General features: G+C 41.0%; 4 protein-coding genes and 2 long non-coding RNA genes across 10 annotated transcripts; 3 read left to right on the top strand and 3 right to left on the bottom strand.

The window, feature by feature from the left end:
- The first annotated feature begins 512 nt into the window (after positions 1-512).
- Positions 513-7221, top strand: LOC119122617. The gene is made up of 3 exons (XR_005097919.1): positions 513-621; positions 1523-1718; positions 3979-7221. It is a non-coding gene; the product is annotated as an uncharacterized LOC119122617 (long non-coding RNA).
- On the bottom strand, positions 619-6571 carry eps8l3a (EPS8-like 3a). Its single transcript, XM_037251019.1, has 20 exons — positions 6440-6571; positions 5855-5933; positions 5328-5401; positions 5198-5262; positions 4794-4952; positions 4560-4709; positions 4336-4376; positions 4183-4265; positions 3953-4116; positions 3678-3783; positions 3507-3580; positions 3349-3423; positions 3091-3236; positions 2784-3006; positions 2634-2698; positions 2200-2296; positions 2005-2112; positions 1801-1886; positions 1543-1678; positions 619-1461 (listed from the first exon to the last, which is right to left on the bottom strand). The coding sequence occupies exons 2-20, from the start codon at positions 5917-5919 to the stop codon at positions 1459-1461; spliced, it is 1920 nt and encodes a 639-aa protein (XP_037106914.1). The 5' UTR covers positions 5920-5933; positions 6440-6571; the 3' UTR covers positions 619-1458.
- irf6 (interferon regulatory factor 6) lies at positions 7053-10368 on the bottom strand. Of its 3 annotated transcripts, none has more exons than XM_037251022.1 (8): positions 10125-10367; positions 9777-9959; positions 9434-9629; positions 9231-9329; positions 8915-9135; positions 8333-8684; positions 8124-8242; positions 7053-7933 (listed from the first exon to the last, which is right to left on the bottom strand). In XM_037251022.1, the coding sequence occupies exons 2-8, from the start codon at positions 9948-9950 to the stop codon at positions 7703-7705; spliced, it is 1392 nt and encodes a 463-aa protein (XP_037106917.1). In that variant the 5' UTR covers positions 9951-9959; positions 10125-10367; the 3' UTR covers positions 7053-7702. The 3 variants fall into 3 exon arrangements, with proteins under 3 accessions (XP_037106917.1, XP_037106915.1, XP_037106916.1); XM_037251021.1 differs by having other exon boundaries at positions 7703-7933; positions 8333-8725; positions 8893-9135; positions 10125-10368; XM_037251020.1 differs by lacking the exon at positions 10125-10367 and having other exon boundaries at positions 8333-8725; positions 8893-9135; positions 9777-9950.
- On the top strand, positions 9074-10701 carry LOC119122618. Of its 2 annotated transcripts, none has more exons than XR_005097920.1 (2): positions 9074-9155; positions 10353-10701. It is a non-coding gene; the product is annotated as an uncharacterized LOC119122618 (long non-coding RNA). The 2 variants fall into 2 exon arrangements; XR_005097921.1 differs by lacking the exon at positions 9074-9155 and adding an exon at positions 9901-9983.
- Positions 10702-13155: 2454 nt separating this feature from the next.
- LOC119122612 (myosin-11-like) lies at positions 13156-15689 on the bottom strand. Its single transcript, XM_037251018.1, has one exon. It carries the CDS (start codon positions 15491-15493, stop codon positions 13259-13261), a length of 2235 nt encoding a protein of 744 aa, XP_037106913.1. The 5' UTR covers positions 15494-15689; the 3' UTR covers positions 13156-13258.
- Positions 15690-17552: 1863 nt separating this feature from the next.
- Positions 17553-23765, top strand: LOC119122611 (uncharacterized protein C6orf132 homolog). 2 transcript variants are annotated; one of them, XM_037251016.1, is made up of 5 exons: positions 17553-17787; positions 19164-19252; positions 20262-20349; positions 20829-22716; positions 22794-23765. In XM_037251016.1, exons 1-5 carry the CDS (start codon positions 17709-17711, stop codon positions 22888-22890), a joined length of 2241 nt encoding a protein of 746 aa, XP_037106911.1. In that variant the 5' UTR covers positions 17553-17708; the 3' UTR covers positions 22891-23765. The 2 variants fall into 2 exon arrangements, with proteins under 2 accessions (XP_037106911.1, XP_037106912.1); XM_037251017.1 differs by lacking the exons at positions 17553-17787; positions 20262-20349.
- The last annotated feature ends 46 nt before the right edge of the window (positions 23766-23811 follow it).

Raw genomic sequence — 23811 nt, 5'->3', positions numbered from 1 at the left:
TTTGTGTTGCAATGTCTCCTTTTATGGTGTTACTTTTACGTCTTCACACGTTTTGGTGATGATTTGAAACAAATGCTACGGACACACAAGGAACAGTAAAACATCATTAATGGCGACATATAGAAAATCCACTATTTTACCTTTTAAATACATTTTATTGTGTACTTGGAGCCAAGATTGTAGAAAAGCTTAATCAATCTCTCCAGGTGTTGGAGAGACACCTTTATAATGTGTTTGGGGGATATTTTTTACTCCGTTCAGTTTTATCGATTTTCGATTACGTATTATATCTATTTGGGGCGGCACTACCAAACAAGGTAATGGGTGCGGCCAAACTGTTTCGCCAATCTGCCATCTTTATTACTTAGTTCAAACAATTCAAGGATGCCGAAGTGGAGAGATCAAAATGTTCCGTTGTTGGATGCATTAATCCACACAACTCATTACACAGCATCAGAACCTCAAAGAAGGGCCTGGTTAAGTTTAAATTTTCAGGACGAAGTTCCCACAACTGAAAAGCACTTCAGTGTTTCACAAATCTCGTCAAGATTCGCCCAAAGACTTCGTTTCATTGAGTGTTCAGTTCCTCCAATCTATAGAAACGACGGACACAGTAAAGTGGTAAGTTTGAGATGACACAAAAATAATAAACTGTATTTCACTTTCATATTATTGCATGTCTATGATGCCCTCGTTTTCATAGCATTAGCATAAGTATTTCTGCTGATTGTAGTGCTGTGCGCTCTATGTTTTCACTTGTGAATGTATTTTGGCTAGTTGTATCAGATGAATTGCATCGGAGGTGCTGTTTTATTCTTGGGGAACACAATGTGTTAAATACATTCGTTAGCTTCTCGCTAACGCTAGCATTAGCTTATTTCTTAACTTGACTGCAGTGCTTGATTACAATACGTGTTCATAAATATTGTGAGGGGATTTATTTTGTTACGTGTTATGTATGTGATTCAGACAAAATATTTGCTGTTCCACTTTATATTGAGCACAACTGAGTAAAATGTAAAAAGGAAGGATTTATAACCATGATGTCAGATTTAAATGACATTTATTTTCTGTCAGGTATCCAATGTAAATTGGAATTTTAAACTCAACTTATACCCGTAAGATGTTTCCATTAATGGAGTTGGAGGTTGAATACTTTCATACTCTTAAGGTAATATTTTGCTCTTATTGCAGTATTAGAGGACTATGGGCAGTACTGTAGTAGAACACTACTGCAAAGTAATAAAATTACAGAATTAATTCATAGGATAGCATCATCATTGTAAACAAAGTAATTTAAAATATAAAATGCCCAGCGTTGTGTTACGTGTGCAGTGACATATTTAATGTCAAAAGTGCCAATGTGAAAATGATAGAGGTTTCTCTACTGTGAGCTGAAGGTAGACCGCGATCTGGTGATGTTTTCGTCCATGACAACTCTCCAATTCAGTTTGCTGCCTACTGTTGCAAGAAAAAGTAACAGTGTAAACATCACACACACTATTGGTGTCCATGGAAACAGATGGAAAAGTTGCCACCTACAGTCAAGGAGGCGGAGCGGACTGCTTGTAATTGGAAGAAGACCCTCCCGCCTTCTTCCGGACACACCGTCTTCAGTTCCTCTCGGGTCATGCTCAGTAGCATGGAGCCGCTCAGCACGGCCAGACAGCGCACCGTGCTGCAAGCACAGAAGAACAAGAGCAAATCAGACGTCTGAGGTAACCGACATGGATTCAAATGCAATGTGTACGAAAGTCATCCAAGTTCTCTAGACTTTACAAAAATGATGTATGTACTCACATCTTGGTGAAGCCCATGTGCTCAAGCCAGGCTTTCACCTCGGGTGGTTTGGACTTCTTGCTTAAGACAGGAATGCTTTCAATGGGCTGAAGAAGAACAGAGATTTAATTAAAGGCTCATGGGGAAAATATGGAATCAGATGATTACGGTGGTAAACAGCAAATTTCAAGATGACTTTGTGGTTCTATATAAAATTGTAATCACCACGTCGTCAGCTTTGTTTTCATTTTCCGTGAGGACGTTGTTGGGGACGAATCCTTCTTCTCCTTCACTGTTCCTCACTTTCCACCACAGCTTGGAAACGTCCAGCAGCTACAGGATGTAGCGAGCGTACTTTTCATTTGATCTGTATTATTTCATCAGAGTTTTGTGTTTCAAAAGGATGGAACGACATTGCACCTCCACGACTTCGCCTTTCCTGATGGTCAGCTCTCTGTTATTCCGGGAGATGAAGTCGTGCGTGACACGCATGCGACGCAGCTTCTTCTCTGGCAGCCTATAAAAAAAAAAAAACACGTATGGACACACAGAATTGTAATTAAAGCTCCGATGAATGGGCCCGCCCGTGACCCTCGCGCCCAGTGGGGGTCCTAGAATGGCGCCCTGTGCAAGTAGGGTTTCAAACTAGGGTTACATTTTCAAAGTAGGGTTTCAAACTACGGTTACCGTTTTAAAGTAGGGTGTCATATGGGCATAACGTTGGAGAAAGTTCCATTTGCACCATATGTCTAATTGAATGGAGATTAGGTTAAATTTTCAATAAATAATGAAAAATAGATTAAAAAGCACAACTTGGTGACTTTGCAAATAGGACCATATCCATTCGTAAGTACCTCGCTGGTATCCTCACAAACTGTTGTACTGGTGCAGGAGGTGACGCTGTCTCCTCTGTGCTTGTCTGCACACACAAAGCAAATGTCCTCTTGGGGTTTTGTTCGATTTATTTTTCTAGTCCTTAAAAGAAAGGAAGCGTGAGGGTTCACCTGACTGGACGGGGGTCGTGGAACCTGTTGCGGCTTCATTGGGATCACACTGGAAGTTGCAGGGGCCTCCATAAGCTCGGGAGGCTGCCGTGGAACCTGTTGCGGCTTCATTGGGGTCAGACTGGCAGCTACAGGGGCCTCCGTCAGCTCGGGAGGCTGCCAGCCATCAAAGAACTCCAGCGTGTATGTTGGGATGTCTTCGTCATCCTCAGGCCATTTGGTGCTGCGCCAAAGGAGGAAATGCTATAATATAATCTAGAGTCGCCTCGAACATAGGTTAGGTACGCAATTTGGGACTGTGCCCTACCTTGGGATATTCCACGCATCTCCCAAAGACTGCCACAGCTGGTCCTCCTCTGCCGTCGCCTCCTCACTCATGAGGCAGATACACTGAGGTGTCAGCAAAGGCGCCACGATACTCGAGGGAACGCCCTCAGAGCAATGACTTACAATCTGGTGAGCGTATGTCATGGGTCACAAAATTAGGTACACCCGAGGAGATATGACTATTTTTGTCAAAGTTGCAGTTTGTGTAAAAAGATGCGGTCTTTTAATTCCAACTTACAAATGCTAATGCAGAGAAGAAGGAGTGCACAAATTCAGACACACTGGGGTTAGCAATCTTTTCCTTCAGCTCCACCTGAAGACATGAAAATGATAATGAAGACAAGCAGAAGTGGGGGGAGACAAAAGAAATTATGGGATATTTTTGAGGACACGGACTAGAAGGTTGAACCCATATTTAATCTTCTGGAGACACTCTACGAACTCTTCCGTTGGGGGCATGCCGGACATGGCTGACAAACAAAACAAACGTATTTTAGCTTTATACTTGAAATCTGAAATCGCAGCTGGCCTCATGAAGAATACGTTGAAATATTTGCATTCCCAAACCGTTTCCTTTTTTCTTTTTCTTTTTTTTCTTTGCATTTTTCACCGCAAAGGCGGCCACCTTTCCCATGAAGATCTCAATGTCACTGATGATGTGATTCAAGATGTCCTGTGGCGTAAGAATGGGAAGATTAACAATATCATCAAACTACTTCAAAACACAGAGTTCACACCAAAGGCAGAAAAAAAAAATGTTTAAAAATTGCAAACTTCTTGATGCTTACGACTTGCACGTGACTTATTCACCATAATGATTATATACCTCATTTTTTACATACCACATTTCTGTCCAACTCTCTGTAAGGTCTTGGAGGTCGCAAAGGTTCAACTATGATGGAGGCCATCTCCTCCTCCTCTTCCTTCAGCTCCTCCTCGTCCTTGAGCTCCTCTTCCTCCTCCTGGTCATCAACATCCTTCCGAGCTATAACCAGGTGAGTGTCCTCTAAACGGGCAACCAAAACCAGATTTAAACAAATATATCTCATTACTATTGTCAACGCAGCCTCACCATTGTAATCAGGAGGGGCCCACTCGGGAGTTTGCTCTTTGGGTTCAATTTTACTTTGGGTTTCAGGTTCTTCATGTAATGCACTGTCGAGTCAAAATTGTCACCGCATTCAAATCCAAAGAATACCCAATGAGCGGGTTTTATTGCTCCTACCTTAAACGTGCTTTTGAAATACCCCTTTGGACGTAGTCAGCCTGGAAACAAGACATGAAATTTCATTATCAGGTTGGTAGTCTGAATTAGTTGTGTTGGAGGAATGAAACGTGTAAAATAAATAATAAAATAAGCGTGGAGAAAACCCGCAGACCACTCGTGGCCCTCGTGCCACACTTTGAGAACCACTCGAAAGGCTTATCGGATGGGGTCTTAATTCTCACCCTGACATCTTCGCAGTGGAACAGGAAGACACTTGTCATGTGTTTCTTGTTTGCTTTGACCGTCATTGCCAGGAGTGAGTTTGAAGCAGATGTGTCCAACACAGCCTTCAGCTCCACGATGTCACCTAGATGAATAGACTCCAGCACCTCCTGAGAGAAAGTCCAACATTGTTATCCTGTGATGAAAAGCCCGATAGAAAATAGATGGATTCCGCACGAGCGCCTGCAAGTGACCTTGGTCTCTATGTCGGTGAGCAGCAGGTCAGGCTCTTTGACCTCCAGCAGCATGTTCTGGCCCCATACTCGGCTCATCTTGTCGAGCAGATTGAGCCTGTCCACACAGTCTGCGAGGCCTCGCAGCTCCTTGCCATCCAGGTCGCATGTGAGGAGATGCTGACAAGCAACAACAACATCAAATTATCCCCTTAAGACCTTTGATCAATTTTAATAGCTTTTCAGGTTGATCGTGGCCAATTGTAGATATATTTTAGATTGCTGACAAAATCAGTCAAAAATCACCAGCCTTGGTGAAATTTCATCACACTTGCATTAACACTTCTATAATACTGTAAAGGTAGCGAGGAGGATAAACATAGCTAGCTTAGAGCCTTGCTGGTAAACATGACTCTGGACCTTACCTCCACTCTGTAATGGAAATACTTTATGGTCTTGGTCACGGAGGCGGCGTACTCCTTCCTTCGCACTGTCGAAACAGTGGATCATGAAAGTGATCCCACATCGCTCAAATTGTACGGTGCGGTTACTTACTGTATATCGACCTTGCACTGGGCCTCGACATACATGACACCTGCGATGACACCTCGTCTGTGACCGAGTTGCCACTGTCACAACAAAGAGCAAATACTGGAGGCCATTGGTAGAAAAGGTTCTCACGCCTTGTGGTTACATTTTACTTCAATTTAACATGAGCTGAACTCAAATATTTTTTAACAAACAAAAGTCCTATATTTCTTTCAACTATTGAAATCTGTTTGCAAGCACTCCCCTTTTGACAAGGCAACACCTCCACCACACGGACGTGGCATGTTAAGATGCTGATTAGAAAGCACGATTATGACTTAGGCGTGCCTTCGGGCCTTTCTGAAATGTGCGGTTTAGGCACACGTCATTTTTTTCAAGTGTAGGAAAATTCAACTCCTGTACTCGTGTTACAGTTAAAAAAAAAAGACAGGACCTGTACTTAGTACAGTGAAGTATTTGTCGTTACTTTGTACATTTGCTCAAGGTTGACTGTGGGCATTATGATAAAATAATGGACAGGATGACGCACATACTTGGACAGGACGGATCCGGCATAACTGCTGGTGTCATTCGCCAGTGAACTGTCGCTCCGGAACATCCTCACGCACACACCTGTCGTGTCGCATGAATGTCATAAAACAAGGTAGCGTTATAGTATTGTATGGTACTATATTTAGTTTTTACGCCTTATTATAGAAAAACCTTAACGGATCCAAAATCCAAAGTTCTAATTGAATTTCTGTTTTACTCAGGTCCACATATAATTATTTGCCAAGGTAAAAAATGCTAACACTAATGTTAAAATAAACACTGATTAATACTTGTATTGATTTCTTTTGTAATTTTCAACATCCATTCAGGTTCACGGAACGCTTTAAACAGACTTTCTTTTATTTCAGTGAGCACTCAACATTTTAGTATTTTATGCAGCAATAAAGAACTTCCAACTGAATCACCTTTTACAACCAAAATTACCATTATGTCAACAAATATAGATCCAAAAATACAGATACAAAACTACCAGCATCACTTGGGTTCTTGTAATTCTGTTATAGTTAAAAGATACACTTTGGAATATACTGTATAAACAAAGTTTAGGAAATTTTCAGTGTTCTTACCTTTTGTGTTGAATGCAATTTAAGATCTGCCGTATGGAATATTTAAAATCCAGCTCAAATTCCAAGTCATAGTTTGAGCAAACACTTAAGACCTTCCCATAAAGACAGAGCACAAAGTCCAGATGCTGTGACACAACGAATGTGTGGAAGAAGTGAGTTGCATTTCCCAGTGTGGTATCCCGCCTGGGCAAAGGTTAGACTAGATATGAAAACATATTGTGGAGATGACATGTTTAATAGTTGCCAAGGCGATAAGTTCACTTGCGCGGTCTAATCAACTTGACAGCTTTCTGTGATAATTGGGATTGTGAATAAAAGCACAAGCCCATTTATCAAAATTAAATTTTGAAAATTATTTATTAAGTATATTGCTTAATGATGTCTCCCCAGTGATAAAGCTGTGATTGCCTTAGAATGTTGTAGAAGTGATCATTTGAAAATAGAACACTATACTATGATTACTTGTGCTTACACTGTTCAACCACTAGAGCGCACCAGTGAGGCACCGCTATATTTAGAGATTTTGGCAACATAAATTGGATCTGTTATCGGTCAACTTTCACACAGTAAACAAAGGCGATGTGTTGAAGTCAAAGTAATCCATGAAATTAAAGCGAGTGTGACGTTTTTTATTGTACATAAAATCAGAGCGTAAAAAGGCACCACTGAACACCTCACCGATGCAATAGCGTCCATCTCAGAGCCATAAAATGGAATGATGCTTTTTTTTTTTTTGCATACAAATAGTGGATTAAAAATATCTGTAAAAACACACACTGAATCTAAAATAAACAGATGACAAAAACAGAACCAGCTCAAATAATTAACACATCTCTAACTATATATTTGTTTAAAATGCAACTTCTTAGCATGGTCGAGTAAAAGGTTTATGGCAAGCTGTACAATATAAAAATTCTCCAAAACGTTTAGATCACATGCTTTATGTGTAGCTTTCAACATTGTGGACGATTGATTACTCTGACACATTTAGGATACACAAGGCAATCTCTGTCAGTCATTAACTATGTTAAACTATATTTTGAAGCAAGCAGGACTTTGGCCCATCCATGTTGTGCTTCTGCATAAACTGTACAGAGATGCAGAGCACGAGAAACAAAGGGGGGGGGGGGGACACTATTGAGTGAAAAAAAAAAAAAAAAAAAAAAAGGGATTACTTTCAAATAGGAATACCCGAAAATGTTTGCTAACATGACGTGTGATCAAACTATTTTAGACCAGAGTCTGCTGTTCCCCGGCAGGTGCTCATTGGCCTTGCAGAGTCTGGACGAGGTTGAAACCTGAGCCAGGAGGCAAAACCCAGCCGTCCTGGCCCTGGTTGGTGTGAAGCAGGCAGTAGAGCTGCTTCAGATGGGTCACTATGTTATCTTTGATATCGGGGATCGAAATCTGGAGGCGCACGCTGCCGCTGTCGAAGGATCGCGTGTTGTCTCCAGAAAAAATCTCGGTGATCATGCGAGCCACCACTGGAATGATCTGGAATGAGATGAACATTGTCTGCTTAAAACAGGGCTGACAAAAACGTTTCGTAGATGGGCTTTGTCCTGCCTCCAAAATCTTCTTTTGGTCAGGTTCTACTTGAGGAACATTTATTTGTGTGATCAATGTGGCCCCTATAGATGCCACAAGATGGTGACTTTCCTTTTAGCCAGCGTTCAATTCTCACCTGAACCATGATAAGTTTCCTCTCGGTCGGCCTTCCATCAGGCCACTCCTCTCCAAAACATAGGTTGATTTCAAATTGCGGAGGAGTTGGGGTTTGGCCACGCTGGTGGGCAATCACACCTATGTCGCACAAAAAACATTCCAATTATTAATGATGCCCCGCATCAAACTGGCAGAGAATGAACTATAACGACAGGAACAGGAACTCACCACTGAGAAACGACTCCAGGCAGAACAGTTTGACTTTCGTCTGGCGCTCGATAGGATTTGGCGCGGAGGCATTTGGCGCGCAGGGGCCGGACCAGTACACCTTGCACTGGCACAGACGGACGGCGTAGATGTCGTGGCCGCTCACCTCCAAGATCAGACCTCGGTCCATCACGTCCAGCAGACGGTTGGTGAAGAGTCTCTGCTTGTCGTTGGTGATGTTCTCCGTGGTGGGGAAGCGCAACTGTTCCAGGCTGACCGGTCCGAACAGCTCCTCCTGGTTGACCATTGGACCCAGATCGCCGTAGAAGAGCCTGCAACCCTGGGGGTTGCTGACTGTGATCGTAGGACACATCTCCCTCCCTCGGTACAGGAACTGCACCTCCAGGTCGGTCACTGAGTTCAAGACGCATTCCGAAAATTGGTATTTTGCATTTGAAGTAAGAAGTACATGTTTTGCTAGTTTGCTCTCCTTGTTGGTGGCACTTCATTGGCAATTTTTAGTATGCTGTAACTGTCAGTGATCATTGTGGACATGCTTGGAAGATGTAAAAAAAACGTACTTGGGAGGGAGCTGATCCACATCTCTGGAGAGGCAAATAAGGTGTCGGTAATAGTAGGGCCCTGCATCGAGGGGTCGGCCAGGGCAGCGGAGGGCATGACAGCCATGGGCGTGGGTTGCATCTCCACATCCTCAGGTTCCTCTTTGGGCCAGACTTTATTAGGTTGAGGACAACTTGTACTTGGTGGCATGGAGGACTCCGAGCCCATAGGAGACCACAAGATGAGAGGAGACGGACTTGTGCCTGGTTGGGGGAATCAGGATGTCAGCATCAAAGTTTCTTTCATTTCTTGTTCTTTTATGGATGTAATAAAAGTAGAAGGAAGATGAAGTCCTTACCATTGGATGGGTAGGGAGGAAGAGATTCTGGTGTGTCTGGAATATCTTCCTCTGCGCCATCTTCCTCACCTGGAGTCCAAGAACCAGGATCTGAAGAACCTGTGGTTTCATTGGCAAGTAGTGGTTTTAAATCAGAGTTGTACCAGCCATACGGAAGAATGGGGGGGGGGGGGGGGGGGGGGGGGGTCATTCATTTACTGTACCTGGGTTACTTAATGGTTGCAGGATATCACAGACATCATATATCTTCAAGGGATTCATCGGGACCTCTTTGGTTCCGTCGTAGACGAGGTTGAATTCCCGGCTTTTGTTCAGGGCACATCGGAGCTGGGCTTTCCACTTTGCAGGATCGGGTTCATCAGACCCTTCCTGGAATTTTCCAGTCTCAACAGCCCATGCCTGTGGTAACATGTATGAAAGTATTTTTAGTATTGAGTATATATTTTATAGGGAAAAAAAACAGGCTCCCTCTACAAATGATTATTTCTCATCAATGACACATTTGGGACAGACTATTAATCTTGACCTGCTTAGGTGACTGGTTACCTTAAATATGGTGTCCTCGTCCTCGTGTTGAGGCGTGTGTCGCGTGGCGTGCTTCCACGGGATCCTGAAACGCATGGCGTCACGGTCGATCCACTCCAGACCAGGATATCTCCCGCTGTCCACCTGGGCGACTAGCCACGGCTTCAGGCGGACACGTCGCGGCGTCACCGACATGGCGACTGGCTGAGAAAACACAAGGCAGCGAAGGTGACGATCGTGCGAATGAAGCTGCTCTTCCAATTAATTCTGTTTATTACTTTAAATAGGTTGAACTGATCTTTTACACAGGAGACCAATTTAAACGTGATCCATATGTTCCGTTTATTTGAAAAGAACAATAAAACCTACCTGCGCGAACCAGGAAGTCGCTGTTTCTTTTTCCAGTCGGTCTCTGGCACAAATTTGTCCGATCTCCCCCCCCCCCCCAGGCGTTTATTGCCTTCGCGCGACTATACTGACCCCAATTATGTAATTGTCACCAGCTAACCTTGTTGATAAACCACTAATGTGACGATAACAAGCCTAAAAGTTTGTCCCAGCCAACTCCAACCTAATGCTCTTTGTTTTTTTCCTCAGCCTCACCACGCCCACTTCCCACTCAGCCGAAACTCAGGTACGCCTGTGACGTCACACTGATGACACACCTTTTCCAGAATGTCAAACTCACGAGTCGTGTACGCTCCAAGTACATCGTAATTTTTTTTGCGTCATCATATTTTCTATTTTATATCGTCTCTGCTGGCCCAAATACTAATAGAAACACTGACAAATTCGAATGTTGGCTCAGTGAAATCGGGTTTATTTATGCCCAAGTGTTTGTCTTGGCTGCATTGCTTTTAAGATTTGTAACAACCTATATGAACCTCAAGATAAAATTGGCCACAAAATGCCTGCACACTGTCATAAAATTGTGTAAAAAAAAAAATACAATGGGAAAAATGTACCATAGTATAAAACAAAATGGCTGAGCATCACCACCAAGTCAACTTCTCAGTAGCTGTCTTGACAACTGAAACGCTCTTCCTCTTATTTCTCAGAGCATCACAGCAATTTGTAGATCCTGTTGGACGGCTAGGGAGTTGGTGTCATCCATAAAATGAAGATCTACTATTCAGGGTTAACATACAGTCCTTCAGTGGCAACAATTATATGGGAAATAACCAAGTGATCAGTCCTGTAGTCATGATTCTTGACCTCTGCCCTCACGGTGCATGTTGAAGGTATTAGCAGTCATTTCTCCTTGAATCTTCTGAACAATGTGTAAGTCCAAATTTTGCGTGAGCATCTTCAGCAACATCTCGTCCTCTTGAACCCCGCTGATGAACTCTTCATAGGACAGTTCACCTTGGCACAATAAAACCAATACATTTGGATTTAAAGTTAAAGTCCCAATGATCGTCACACACACATCTGGGTGTGGTGAAATTTGTCCTTTTAAATTTTAGTCAACCATTTTAACTAAATGGCATAAATGAACATTTAACTGGAAACGACAGTATTACTTACCATCTCCATTTATGTCAATCTTGTCAAATACCATGTTGGTAAACTCCTCTGCTTTAACGTCATCATGAATTCCATTGATTGCATCAATAGACTGGCATAAAAAAAAGAAATGATGTGACTCATAGCTTACTTTGATTCACCAGTAGATGTCTCTAAAGTGTCACAAAATAATATTATACTAGCGTCCCTCCCACAGCTTCATCCCTTGTCTACTTTAATCGAAACCAATAGGTCAGTAGGTGGGATTTCTACCAAGTCCGGATTTATGCAGTTGAGCAGCTCTAGCAAGGCTTATGCTACCTTGAAGATCAGAAGCAGCTCGTCGCGGTCAATGCAGCCACTTCCGTCAATATCGTAGAGTTTGAAGTACCAGCGAAGTTTATTTTGTACTGCTCCCTTAAGAACGAGGCTGAGAGCAGCTACATATTCCATGAAATCAATGAAACCATCCTAAAAAAACAACACACAAATAATTTAGTATTTTTCTATGTTCCTAATAATGGCGTGTTCATATAACCGGAGAAGGGAAGATGAGCCGACAAATCATTGAAGAAGTCTGGATTGACTTTTTTTTTTACAAAATCTTGCCTTATCTAAATGAATAACATTCGGTTTCTCAGAAAAAAATAGAGCAAGATAGGTGATAGCAGCTTTCTCATGGAAAAGTTCATCAGCAAACTAATATTCACAAAAATGGCCCGTGAGACTTAACTATTTAGAGCGCTCGTAAGGGCAGAAAGACCCATTTAGAGTTGTATTTACGTATGTTCCTTGCTCCTATATTCAACAATAGAAAAGGCTGTCGGGAAAGCAGAGGTTTTAGCCCAGCTGCAGTTTTTTTTTCTTATTAAGAAATTAAGAAAATCATAATTCAATTTAAAACCCAAGTTCAAGGCTGCTGGCTTTAAATATCAGTGTACTGTACAATAGACATGGAGAAACAAATGCAGGAATCTTAAATGCTCTTTCTTCATACTGTATTTCAGATGGCTTAATGAATTCCTACTGAGGAACCGGATGAACCAGTCTTGGTTGTTTCCACATATTTAAGGCGTGATAGAAAACTGTTGTTTTGCTTTACAGGATAAAAAAAGATAACATCTAGGAGTATAAATACTCCAAATAAATCTTCAGTTATCATAATATTGTATATGTACCTTCTACATTTTGGAGAAAAATATATATAACAAAACTCTAAAATGCTTTATATTGTTCATGAATTGAATTTCTTTGTCAAAGTAAATAAGATATATTAACCTTGTGTAGTACACCTGTTGCACGACGTGCACTTTAAAGGGTTCTTTTCACGAGGGTTAATGCCGGTGGTCAGCTCACTCTGGTCTTTGGAGGATTCTTGATCCTCAGTAACGACATGGTAAACTGAGAAAACTAGGTCACATGACAGTACTGGTAACCGTGTGTGTTGTCTATGACTAATAAGATTTGAGTGAGGGGGAAAAGCGTTGTAAATTAAAAATAAAATACTGTAAAGTCATGCATGGGCTGGTAGCTTTCAATTTTATGATTCATCATAAGAGCAGCTGATGGATGAAAAAACTTGCATTATTGAAGCGCTGCAAGGTAAATGTTCGGCTTATTGAATCGAAACTTGTGAGTATTGCTTGTCCACTACGGGACAATTAAATTATTCCTAAAGTGAAAAAATACCAACTTCATTTTTTTCATCTTTTGTAAAAATGTTTGTGGGGAAAAAAACTATATTGATTTAAAAACCATTGACTAATACAAAGCAAGTGATGTTTGGTTACAAACAGTTTGAAGACAGATAAAACAAAAATGGCTCTCCAGAAAAGTCCAGACATTCTTGTCAGGTTAGAGATATTAAAAAAAACACACACACATTGACAAGAGATGAGTCGGAAAAAAACAATGGGAGCTTTAAAGTTTCTGAAACAAGTCATATATGACCCAAGCAGTATTTTCCCAAAGACAAGGAATTCCTGTAATACAAAAATTTAACATTGATGAAACTGATCAGCGATGAAATCTGGGAGGTCATTCTCCGGGGGAAATATGGTTAAAAGAAAGAGCACAACCACAACCTCGATTAGTGTTCTAATGGAACATATCTTAGCAACGTTTAGAAGCCAAGAGCCAAAAGTTCTGGTTTGATTGTGAAGTCTGCCAGATGCGGACGTCGGGTGCACCTCGCTCAGTTCGTCCACATATGAAATGTTGCCATGTTCCTCATCCATTTGACTAAATTCTAGCTGGCACGTGGTTTGCTTTGAATGAATAATCAGAGTCTTCATCTCCTCTGTAACTTTCGTTAGCTTTTCCAACTCGTCTTCTTTACTATCCAGGAGAAATCTGGCCTTCTCAACTTTGAGTTTATTTTGTTTCAACGTTGCCTTCAACTGTGTAATCTGTTGCTTTTGTTGATCTCGAGTAGATTTAAGCTCTTCCATCTCGGCTCGAACGTCGCCGTGCAGTTTTTTTAACAAGTTGTCCTTTTCTTCAAGCTCCCGCAATTTAGTGCTCAACTTTTCCTTCTCTGCCAAATCTTTCTCCATTTGCGATTCGGCCTGATCTATTCGTCTCCGTAGGTCGCTTTGATCGTGTAACTGAGACCTGAGTTTCTGAGCTTCTGTCCTCAGATGGTTGAGCTCGGTTTTATACTGCTCCAACTCAGCCACGAGGGTCTCCGTCCTCTGCTTTATTAGTTCCTCGTTCTCTTTGAGATCCTCAACTTGCACTCTTAAATCTCCATTCTCTGTTTGGAGATCAGCCAGTTTTTCATTGAGGTGGTTCTGCTCGGTCAGCCTGTCCTGGTTTCCTCCAAGATCTTCTTCTTGTGCCCTCAAATCTCCATTGGCAGCCCAAGATTCAAGATGGGCCAGCTTTTCAGTGAGGGTCTTGTTCAGCTCGGTAAGATCTGTAATTTGTGTCTTCAGGTCTTCGATTTCCGTTTCCAGCTTCAGACTTGGAGAGTCAAGCAAAGCCAAGTTGTGCTTGCTCAGCACTTTTAGCTGAATGGAGAAATTGTTTAGATGAAAATCTTTTATTTGCACGTTCACGTCTTCTATCTCGGTCTTCGAACCCAGTTGGTTTTCATGGGTCGGCTCGTGCTCGGGCGCTGTCTCCAAATGGCCTCCAGGAACATTATTTAATATCTCATCCATCTGCTTGACTTCCAGCTGGACTTTAAGCTGCTGTACTTGTTGTTTAAGACTGCTAACGTAGGAGGTCAGCTCCTCCGTGATTTCATTTAAATAAACAATTTTCCTGTTTTGCTTGGCTAACTCGTCATCTTTTGTGAAGAGTAAAAATTGAGCCTCTTCATGTTGCCGTTTACGCTCTTGTAACGTCGCCTTCAGTTGAGCAATCTTCTCGCTCTGTTGTTCCTGAACACATTTATTCTTCTCTAACTCCACTCGAACGTCATCGTTTTGCTTTTGAACAAAATTGCCTTCTTCCTCGAGCTCACCCAGTTTGTTGCTCAGTTTTTCCTTCTCTGCCCACTCCTTCTCCATGAGCGATTCGGCATCGTCGATCCTCCTCAATAGTTCCTCTTGATCTTGTAATTGACTCCTCAACGTCTGTACCTCTCTTCTCAGACGATGAATCTCGGTTTGATCGTTTTCCCTTTGAAATTTAAGGTGTGATAATTCACCCACCAACGTCTCCGCCTTCTCATTTAAGTTGATCTCCGATTCTTTCAGAGTCTTCACCCGTGCCCGCAAGTTTTCGTTTTGTTTGTCGTTTCTCATGTTGCAGCTTTCGAGCTGCGAAACCTCATCCTTGAGTGACTCATGCTGCTTAATCAAAATCTCCTCGTTTTCTTGAAATCCTTTAACGTGTGCCCGTAAGTCATTATTGTGAGTCTCCATCTTTGCTAGCTGAGACAGAAGCAAAGCCACCTGATCATTGAGTGACTTAAATTCATCCTTTAGTTGGTTGTTTTTTTCTTTAAGGGCTTTAACTTGTCTCTTCAAGTCACAACTCTGTGTTTCCATCTTGTCTTTGTGAGTTTGAGCTTGAACTAGTCCAACTTTCAGGCTTCGAATGTTATCTTCCAAACAGTTCTTGTCTTCTTGAAGGGCTTTAAGTTGTGGCCTTAAGTCTTCTCCCTGCGCCACTTTCACTTCCTTGTTAATTTCCTCATCTTGGAAATATTTCGTCTCAGTTTTCATTTTCTCTTGATGAAATTGAAGTTGCGCCCTCAAGTCATTATTTTCGGTCTCCAGCATTTTTATTTTCAAAATCTGTGACTGTAGCTCAGTTGCCTCATTTTTTAGAAAAACATTCTGTGAAATCAGTATGTCCTCACCTTCTTTAAGATTTTTAACTTGTGTTTTTAGGTTGACAGTAGGATTTTTGAGGGCCTTAATTTGCTCAAACTGATTGTTGTTGGGAATACCTTTAGCATCTCCTGTAACGCCTTGGTTGTTTGTGTTCAAGTCGACATTTTGCGATCCAAAACGAGACCACTCCTGACTGGCAAGGTTTTTCGTCCCAGAAAGTATCACCGTCTCTTCAACGTGCGATCGTAAGTCTTTATTTTCTTCTTCAAGTTGAGCAAAATGTGTCCTCATGTTTTCGTACCGTGTTTCCATCTCCAAACACCGACATTCGAGCATAGCCATCTCGGTACGAGAGCCGAACTTTACCCTGTTAAGCTTTAAGAGGTTATTCTGCTCACTGAGAATATCTTCTTTTTGTTGAAGATTGAGCAACGCCAAATCTTCATTCGCTGTCTCCCCCATGAAATTTGAATATGGAAGACGACCCAATGTTTGGGCGCTTAAGTCATATTTCTCTGTTTCCATCTTGAAAATTTCCGACTCCAGATTAGCCAAATCTTCCTTGACTTGTCTTTGCTCAAGCAACATGGTTCCTTTATTTTCCGGATCTTTAACGTGTTCGCCGTAATGGTCATTGCTTAGTAGTTGCCTGTTTGTCCAGGACATCCTTCAATCCTTATTTAGAAATTGGAGATTCGGAGTTATCCTCTCATGATTTGGATGGCTCCTAAACAGTTTCTTTGGAGGTAAAATGGAAAACATCCTTACTGATAGGTGGAACAAAAAATGAATGGCTCGATCCTTAACACCTTGTCAAAATTGAACACGGTGCCTTAGTTTACTCAAAATACACATTTCTTTTGACCTTTGGGTTTGTCAAGATAAGAAAATGAATAAAAATGTGTGCAGAATAGTGCTTTTCAGCTTTATGACACACAAGACGACTGTTGCCGGGATACAAGGGCTAGTTTAAGACCTGGTTAAAATTATTACATCAAAATAACATATCTGGCTTGTGATAATAGAGATGAAGTCATTTAACATTGATAAGCTCTATTGCAAAGATGACATAGATGGTGACGGTGACACGATGACAGCGACTAGAAGTTATGACCTCATCAAAGTTCCTCCAAGTATGTAGGTCATTGCTACCATACAACAATACAATTAGTGGACATTTCCATCTCCAGTGATTGCTGTTACAAATAATTAAATGAAAATGTTTTTTTTATTTTTTTATTCAGAAGACTTATGTCACAGCTATTTCTGCACTTTGTAGAAAGGCACTTTATGAAGTTCAATACATTTGTGATGTGGAAATGTTTTACAGACTAAAGATGGATCTTCAACAATGTGTATGTACAAACCAACGAAATATTCCTAGATATAATAAATATTGTTAAATTAATACATTATTAATATTAAATATTCCTGAATATTGCTAATATTGTCTATATATTCATAAAGAAATAGAAGTTTAAGGGTTTTGTACTTGTTCATACTTCTCTTTGAACAGCTAAATAATAAACTATGTGTAATTGTGTAACGGTAATTCATTAATCACCGTCACTGATTATTTATTTATATTCATTGACTATTGTTTTTTTTGTCAAGTTTGGGTTTTAGTAGTCATGTTGGTCACATTCAAAATGGCCGACTTGCTGACGTAGGCGAGTAATGCACCCGCTTACTCAGTACGTGGTCTATATAGGTCTATGATTTTCTTTTTTTTTTTTTTTTGTAATTTGTACCTGTGGCAGTGCCACCAGCGACAGATGAGTTTATGCAAAAGTTATGAAGAATTAAAAAAAGCCACAGATGCAAGTGTTAAAATGTTTTGCTAGTTTGCAAGCATTGAGCCTTTCAAAGAAGCAGTGGATCTAACAACTAAAATCTGAGATCTACGCACCAAGTATGTAATTAAAGACAGAGATTAGTGCTGGAATGTCGGCGGAAAGAGCAGAGCAGAGCAGGTTGGGGCCTCACCTGTAGTCGGGAATGTAACTTGAGCACGGGAGGCGGAGTTAATTCATTTCTTTCCATGACTTTCCTTGCAAGATCGCGCTTGAGTGCGTCCTTGTTGTCCCACAACGGACTCACGAAGCATCTTGTCAAAATGTGTGATTTGTGATCATCACACACATTAACGCTAGAAGTCAAGATGAAGAGGGGAACCCTGGCCTTTTTGGGTCGGAAGGATAATTCTCTCTTCGACACCAGCATCAAAATGAGGGAAATGGGTGAGTATTTTGCAAGTGCGGCAGGTGCATTGGGGGGGTATGGAAAGTATTTTACTAGGAAGGATATTTGCACTCGAGTGGCACCTCTTGTAACCTATAACTTATAAATTGTAGCAAAAGTCCTCACACTGTACATAAAAAAAAGTATTAGGCTTTGTGCCCAAAAGGTACAGATTCAACTCCTATATTTCATTTAAAATTAGAAATTGAAACACATTTAAACAAATATTGTCAATCACATAGAATACCCAAATCATGTTCGATATTGCTGCTTGTTTTAATTGTAAGCCAAGAGCTAAATTTGGCTTGACCTTTACGCAATCAAAACACATTAACAAAGCTTGCTTACTAAATAACAAATGAACACGCCTGCCAAAAAGATACATTGTATGTTTTTTTCCAGATTAGGCAGAAATTTTGCTGTTGTTATTCTTAAACAATGCATTTGTTAAAACATTTTTCCCAAAAGTATAATTCATTATATTTTTCGAAATGTAGACTTGTGGAAGTAAACAAAACAACAAACAGGCACAATAATATATCTTATACTATATAATATATATGCTACTATAATAAAATGTCGGTTCAAACAATTCTCTCAAGTAGACAAATATCTTATTATGATATCTGCTGCTGTTGTCTATTTTAGTCTATTTTGACAAAGTAAGGAGCAGGGTCTTTTTACCTGTTGGGGATAAAAGTAGAAAGGAAGGAAGGAAGGAAGGAAGGAAGAATAAATACAATAGTGCAGTGAAAATACCTCAAATATTTATTCAAATAGAGTGAAGTAATACTGTATTTGTATTTTGTGACTAGCTAGTTACTTTGTTACTAGCTAGTTAGTTACTTGCTAGCGCATAGCTAATATGTCACAAAAGTCCCAATAATAATATAACCTGGGATGGAATAAAATAATTTGAGTGTACTGAAAATATCTGTCAGAATACAGATCACCTCAAAAATAACCTCATAGATAGATAGATAGATAGATAGATAGATAGATAGATAGATAGATAGATAGATAGATAGATAGATAGATAGATAGATAGATAGATAGATAGATAGATAGATAGATAGATAGATAGATAGAGCGAGCGAGCGAGCTATGGTGACATAATTATGTGGTATTCATTTATAATTGCAGTTTAACCTCAAACAGGAAATGTCAGTCAATGCTTTTTTGTATTAGTGGAAATGAAAGACATTAAAGAGCCAGACTGGTAGGTGGTGTCTTAAAACAGCGGTGCTTTTGTGCGACATCGTATGTCTTCGCTTCTCATCACTTTCTTACTTGGCAATCTTAAAAAAAAAAACAGCTGAAGAGCGTGATCTTCCCCTATCACAGCTATTTTTATTATCCTCCCTCCTTTTCTCAGATCACGTTGAGCTGGTGCTGAACTCACCAACTTCTCCAGAGTCGGGTACCGCCAGTGTGCGTGCTAGACCGACCGTCAAGCATTACACAGTAAGTTACTCAACTTGCCTTGAGCAAACTGTTGATTGTTTTCTTTAGATGGAACACTTGCCTATCTGGAACGTCTGTAAGTTACATAATAACCTTAACTGACACCTTAACTTCCAACAGAGATGTTCAATACCATCAGCCATTAGCCCATAGGCAACACCTCATGTGTCTGATAAATCATAAAGGATACAAGAAATCAGAGTAATTTTAAGTTCAAGTTAAGGATACATTTATTTGCATTGAGCAGTCTACATAGCTGTTTTACAAAAACAAAAATACATTACTAAACACTCCGGTTCACACACCCCAGTGTTATGGGAGTGGTGAGTGTTTGCATCTGAGGCATGTTAGATGTGGCGCACCCAGAAGTGCATGGGCAGGAAATGTGCTTTAAGAAAAAATCAGAGCGCAGCAGAGCGTACAAACTGGTGAAAGCAAACGGTGAGCCTCGTCATGCTTAACAACACGGCCACGTCATGCGTGTCTTTTTATCCAAGTGTCACGTGTCGCATTTCCCTTCACATGGCAGATTGATTCTTTTTGCCCAGTGACGCTAAAACCATTTAGGAATTTTGTATCGTGGAAACAAAATGTTTGTTTACTACTACTGGCGTCTGAGTTGTGATCAGAGTAGAAAATATTTGGGCACAAACAATCAGGTTTCTAAGCAACGGCTTCGAGGGAGCACGAGACAACGTGGTGAGCAATAAAAAGGTGGCACCGTTTTATTCTGATTCACCAATGCGTAGGATACGAGGTGTGTGCAATGTAAGATAACGCTCAATGGAAAATATTACAGAAATTAAAGGTTGAACAGAGATTGACCTCAGAACACCCCATGATACTTTTTTAGAACACAGTTGAAATATTTAATTTATCGCACAAGCACCTGGCATGCTACCATTTTCAGCAACTCTAAAACAGGAAAGCTTTTATCGTTGTTCACAGGTGCATGTATTTTTTTTTTGGGTCACAGTTTGTGCAATATTTGCTTTCCCCTCCAACATAGACTTCAGAGAGTTTTCAAGCATTTGCTGTCCCAACACCGAAAGTGCCAGTCCTCCCACCTATCAGTGGTTCAAAGGTCAATAGTGCAGGTTAGTGCCTCACACATGCTTTTCACTATTTCATATTCGACCCCAAAGATTTGACCTTTTTGGTACTGTGAGTGTTTGTGATCTTGGATTGAAATCAGTTTTTAACGGGTTTATTTTTGGTTAGTCTGTTGCTCAGTGGTCTCTCTAAATGTGCCGTCAACCACATGACACATTTGTTTAAAGAATGGGAGTGTTCTTGGAAACAAGTCAATTTCTTTCCACTGATTTGACCTTCTCAAACTATAAATGTCATCTGTAGTCATTTACAATCCAAATTGGTTTGTGGTGCTGGAGAACAACCCATTGTGTCTTTCAAGACACAGCGGTTTACTTATCAACTAATCTAGTGGAAACACTTTTAGTTTTCATTCTTGTACTATAAAGGATTGTCAGAACTTCTTGTGCTTCAAAATTTCCTAAAGCGCTAATTTTCTACAGCTGATGAGAATATCTCAGTCATTCTGTTTTTTCTTTCATAGTCAATGGAGATGTGTTCTCGTATGACTTAGCGGAGGAAGAAATAATAGTTCCGCCTCCTCCCCCCATGGCCCCTCCCCCACCTCCAGAGACATTTATCCTCCCTCCACCAGACTTCATGGGCTACCTAAGCAGTTTAGAGATGGCCGCCCTTCAGCCTCCCTCAACAAGTCCTCCGAAGCCACCCATCAAGAAAGACAAAAGTCGTCGCGTCATAAAACCCCCAACTGAGGCCCCACCGGAGCCTCCGTCCATGGATTCCAGTGAAACTCTCATTTCAAAACCGTCCCCGGCTAAAGTTCCCAAACATCCAAATTTCGCCCCACCGCCTCCTCCGACTAAAGAGCAGCCGAAGACCGCAAAGATTCCCCCTCCAAAACCAATTAGACTTTCATCTATGGCCAACACCGATTCCCCTCCGCATATTCCTGCCCCATCGCCCCCTGTGAAGACGCACACGCAGTCAACGTTCAATCCTCAACACTCAGCAAAGCTTAACCATGTTTCCAATACGTCAATCCTCAAAGGCTACGTGGAACAAGACCCAAGACCCAAGCAGATGTTACTCCTTGAAGATACTGGTCCTGCCAGCCCAATGCCAAAGTTGGTCCAGGTGAACGGGAATGTTCCCAGGGAGACGCCAACCAAGCCGATTCGCAAAGATCCACAGCATCACAAAGAGACTTTACAAAGTCAGATACCTCTACATGAGCCTCCCAAATCAATTCCCAACGATGTTCTTTATTATAATTTAGAGAATTTACAAAATACTCTGCCCGCTCAATCATCGGTCCCTGAGGTGACGACACAGGCTAATGCGGTAACAGTTTCAGCACAAAATGAAATGGTCAAACCACGCGGGGTGCCATACAAAATCCCAAGAAAGCTTCAGACATGGAGCAAAACTTTCTTGACCTCTGAGGATATCCAAGGAAAACTTAATCCAAAACCAGATGGTAAATTTAGTCCATCATTAGCTCATAAACGATACAGCCTCAAGAATGATGAAACTATTGCGGCTCGAGAGACTTCTTCGGCTTCCCCGCTTTCGCTGCTAATGGCGGCTAAGGAACGAGATAAGAATAAGTCTTATGAAATTGGGACAATGAAGATTAATCAGCACAAAGGAAGCACTCACAATTCGATTGCCCAAACTTTGCCGACAATGTCAAGATCCCTCTCAAGCTCTGCACTCTTTCATCCAGATGAAGTCCAAGACAGTCCAACTTCTGTCAGTCCCGTCCAGTATTGGGATACAAAATCAGCAACCATTGCACGGATGACTACTGGACAAACATACAATTCACCAGAACCAACTTCATCAGATATGAGGAAACGGCTTGTGGAGAGGAATGATTCCTATGTTAGGTCTGGAGGGGACAAGGTACGCTTTTTTCTTCCTCCACCTGCAGAATTTGAAGATTTTGGTAACATTACAGAGCCCTCTCCTTCCATTCGTTCTCCTGACCCACTGTTGAAAATGGCACCGCAAACAAATAGAAACTCTCTTCCACCTGCTCACATTCCACCTTCACCGGTTCCCAAACCCTCAAAACAGCCGTCTCGAAATGTCAATGTCCAACCGAAGCCGCAGTTCCAGACATATTCGACGGTAAACTCCGCACAACAGCCAACATCTCTATCGCCAAGTCAAACCACACTTGTGAGCATCTTACAAAAAAAAATGTTGGAGATGGACCACAAAATTACTCCCACGGACGAGACAGACTATGACGCTCAAGACTGGAGTGTCCCACTCTCGGAGGAAGTCAAAGTCCCTGTCATCCCAAAGACCCCACCACAGGTCAAAAGTGCTTCCACTGGAACCAACCAAACAACAACCCACAAGCAGGAAGTGAAAATGGTTAGCAAACTTCCAGTAATTAACAGGTAAGACCTCCAGTGCTAATTGCTTGATCACGTTTGGATATATCTCAGTTTAATGATCAATATTTTCTTCTTTCCAGCAATGAACGGCACTCAAGCTACCAGTATGGAATGACTTATCGAATTCGGCCTGGAACCCAACAACCCATTACTCTCATTAGAAAAGGACCATCATGAGTAAACAGGATCGGTATTTTTACATTACATGGTCGATTTGATATCATACTTAGTGCTAAGACGGAATGCTGCACAGAATGTAGAGGGGGGAAAACAACAACTGAGGTCATGCCCACTAACTGGAAGGGTAATTTAGTTTCTAGCCACAGTTTAATCACAAATCTGAGATAGTAAATGGGCATTTGTTATTGAAGCAAAACAAACAGTTAATGTGTCATGCTAAACGCTAACAGATCACCTTTTTAAACTAGCATTAGCACTGATGCTAGTCCCTACATGTTCAAAGCTAGTATAGCTGTTTTTACTAGTCAGTTTATCATAAACTGGAGAATTAACCGAAAAAGGAGAACACAAAGTTATAAGTTTTACAATCTTCTTAGATATCCTACGATGAGGGCTAAAATTGTGACAGTATAGACAAACGTAGGAAGTTACGGAAAAAAGCTGTGACTTTTTAAGTGTAAAGACGTGCAGTAGTGGACAGCTTGGCATAAACCTTTTGCTATCAGATTCATCTATTTAAAGAATCTTGAATGTAAATTTTAATAATGTAAACTGAAATTAGGCACATCCCATACAGTATATTGTAGCAGTAATCTTAATTTTCTGTCAAGCTGTATCTATTGCCGGATCTTTGCAATCAGACTGCCTTGCGTAGATCTTTGATTTGTATTATTTCTTATTTTAATCAATGAAGGAGATTTAGTTTTATATTGTTTTTGTGCAGTACAAACTAAGTGTTCTAATGCTGACATGCAGCAATATTTGTACATATATTTATATGTTAGGCTAGGGTCTAAGAAGTATTCATCACCTATGCAAATTTGGTTTTACCAATCTCAATCTGATTAATAAATTCTGATTGATAAGGAATATTCAAAAGTGTCGAATTTTGTGTTTGCGCCAAATGATAGCACGTTT

The sequence above is a fragment of the Syngnathus acus genome, chromosome 5 (assembly GCF_901709675.1).
Source record: "Syngnathus acus chromosome 5, fSynAcu1.2, whole genome shotgun sequence".
NCBI lineage: Eukaryota > Metazoa > Chordata > Actinopteri > Syngnathiformes > Syngnathidae > Syngnathus > Syngnathus acus.
This window is presented reverse-complemented; position numbering and strand designations above follow the sequence as displayed.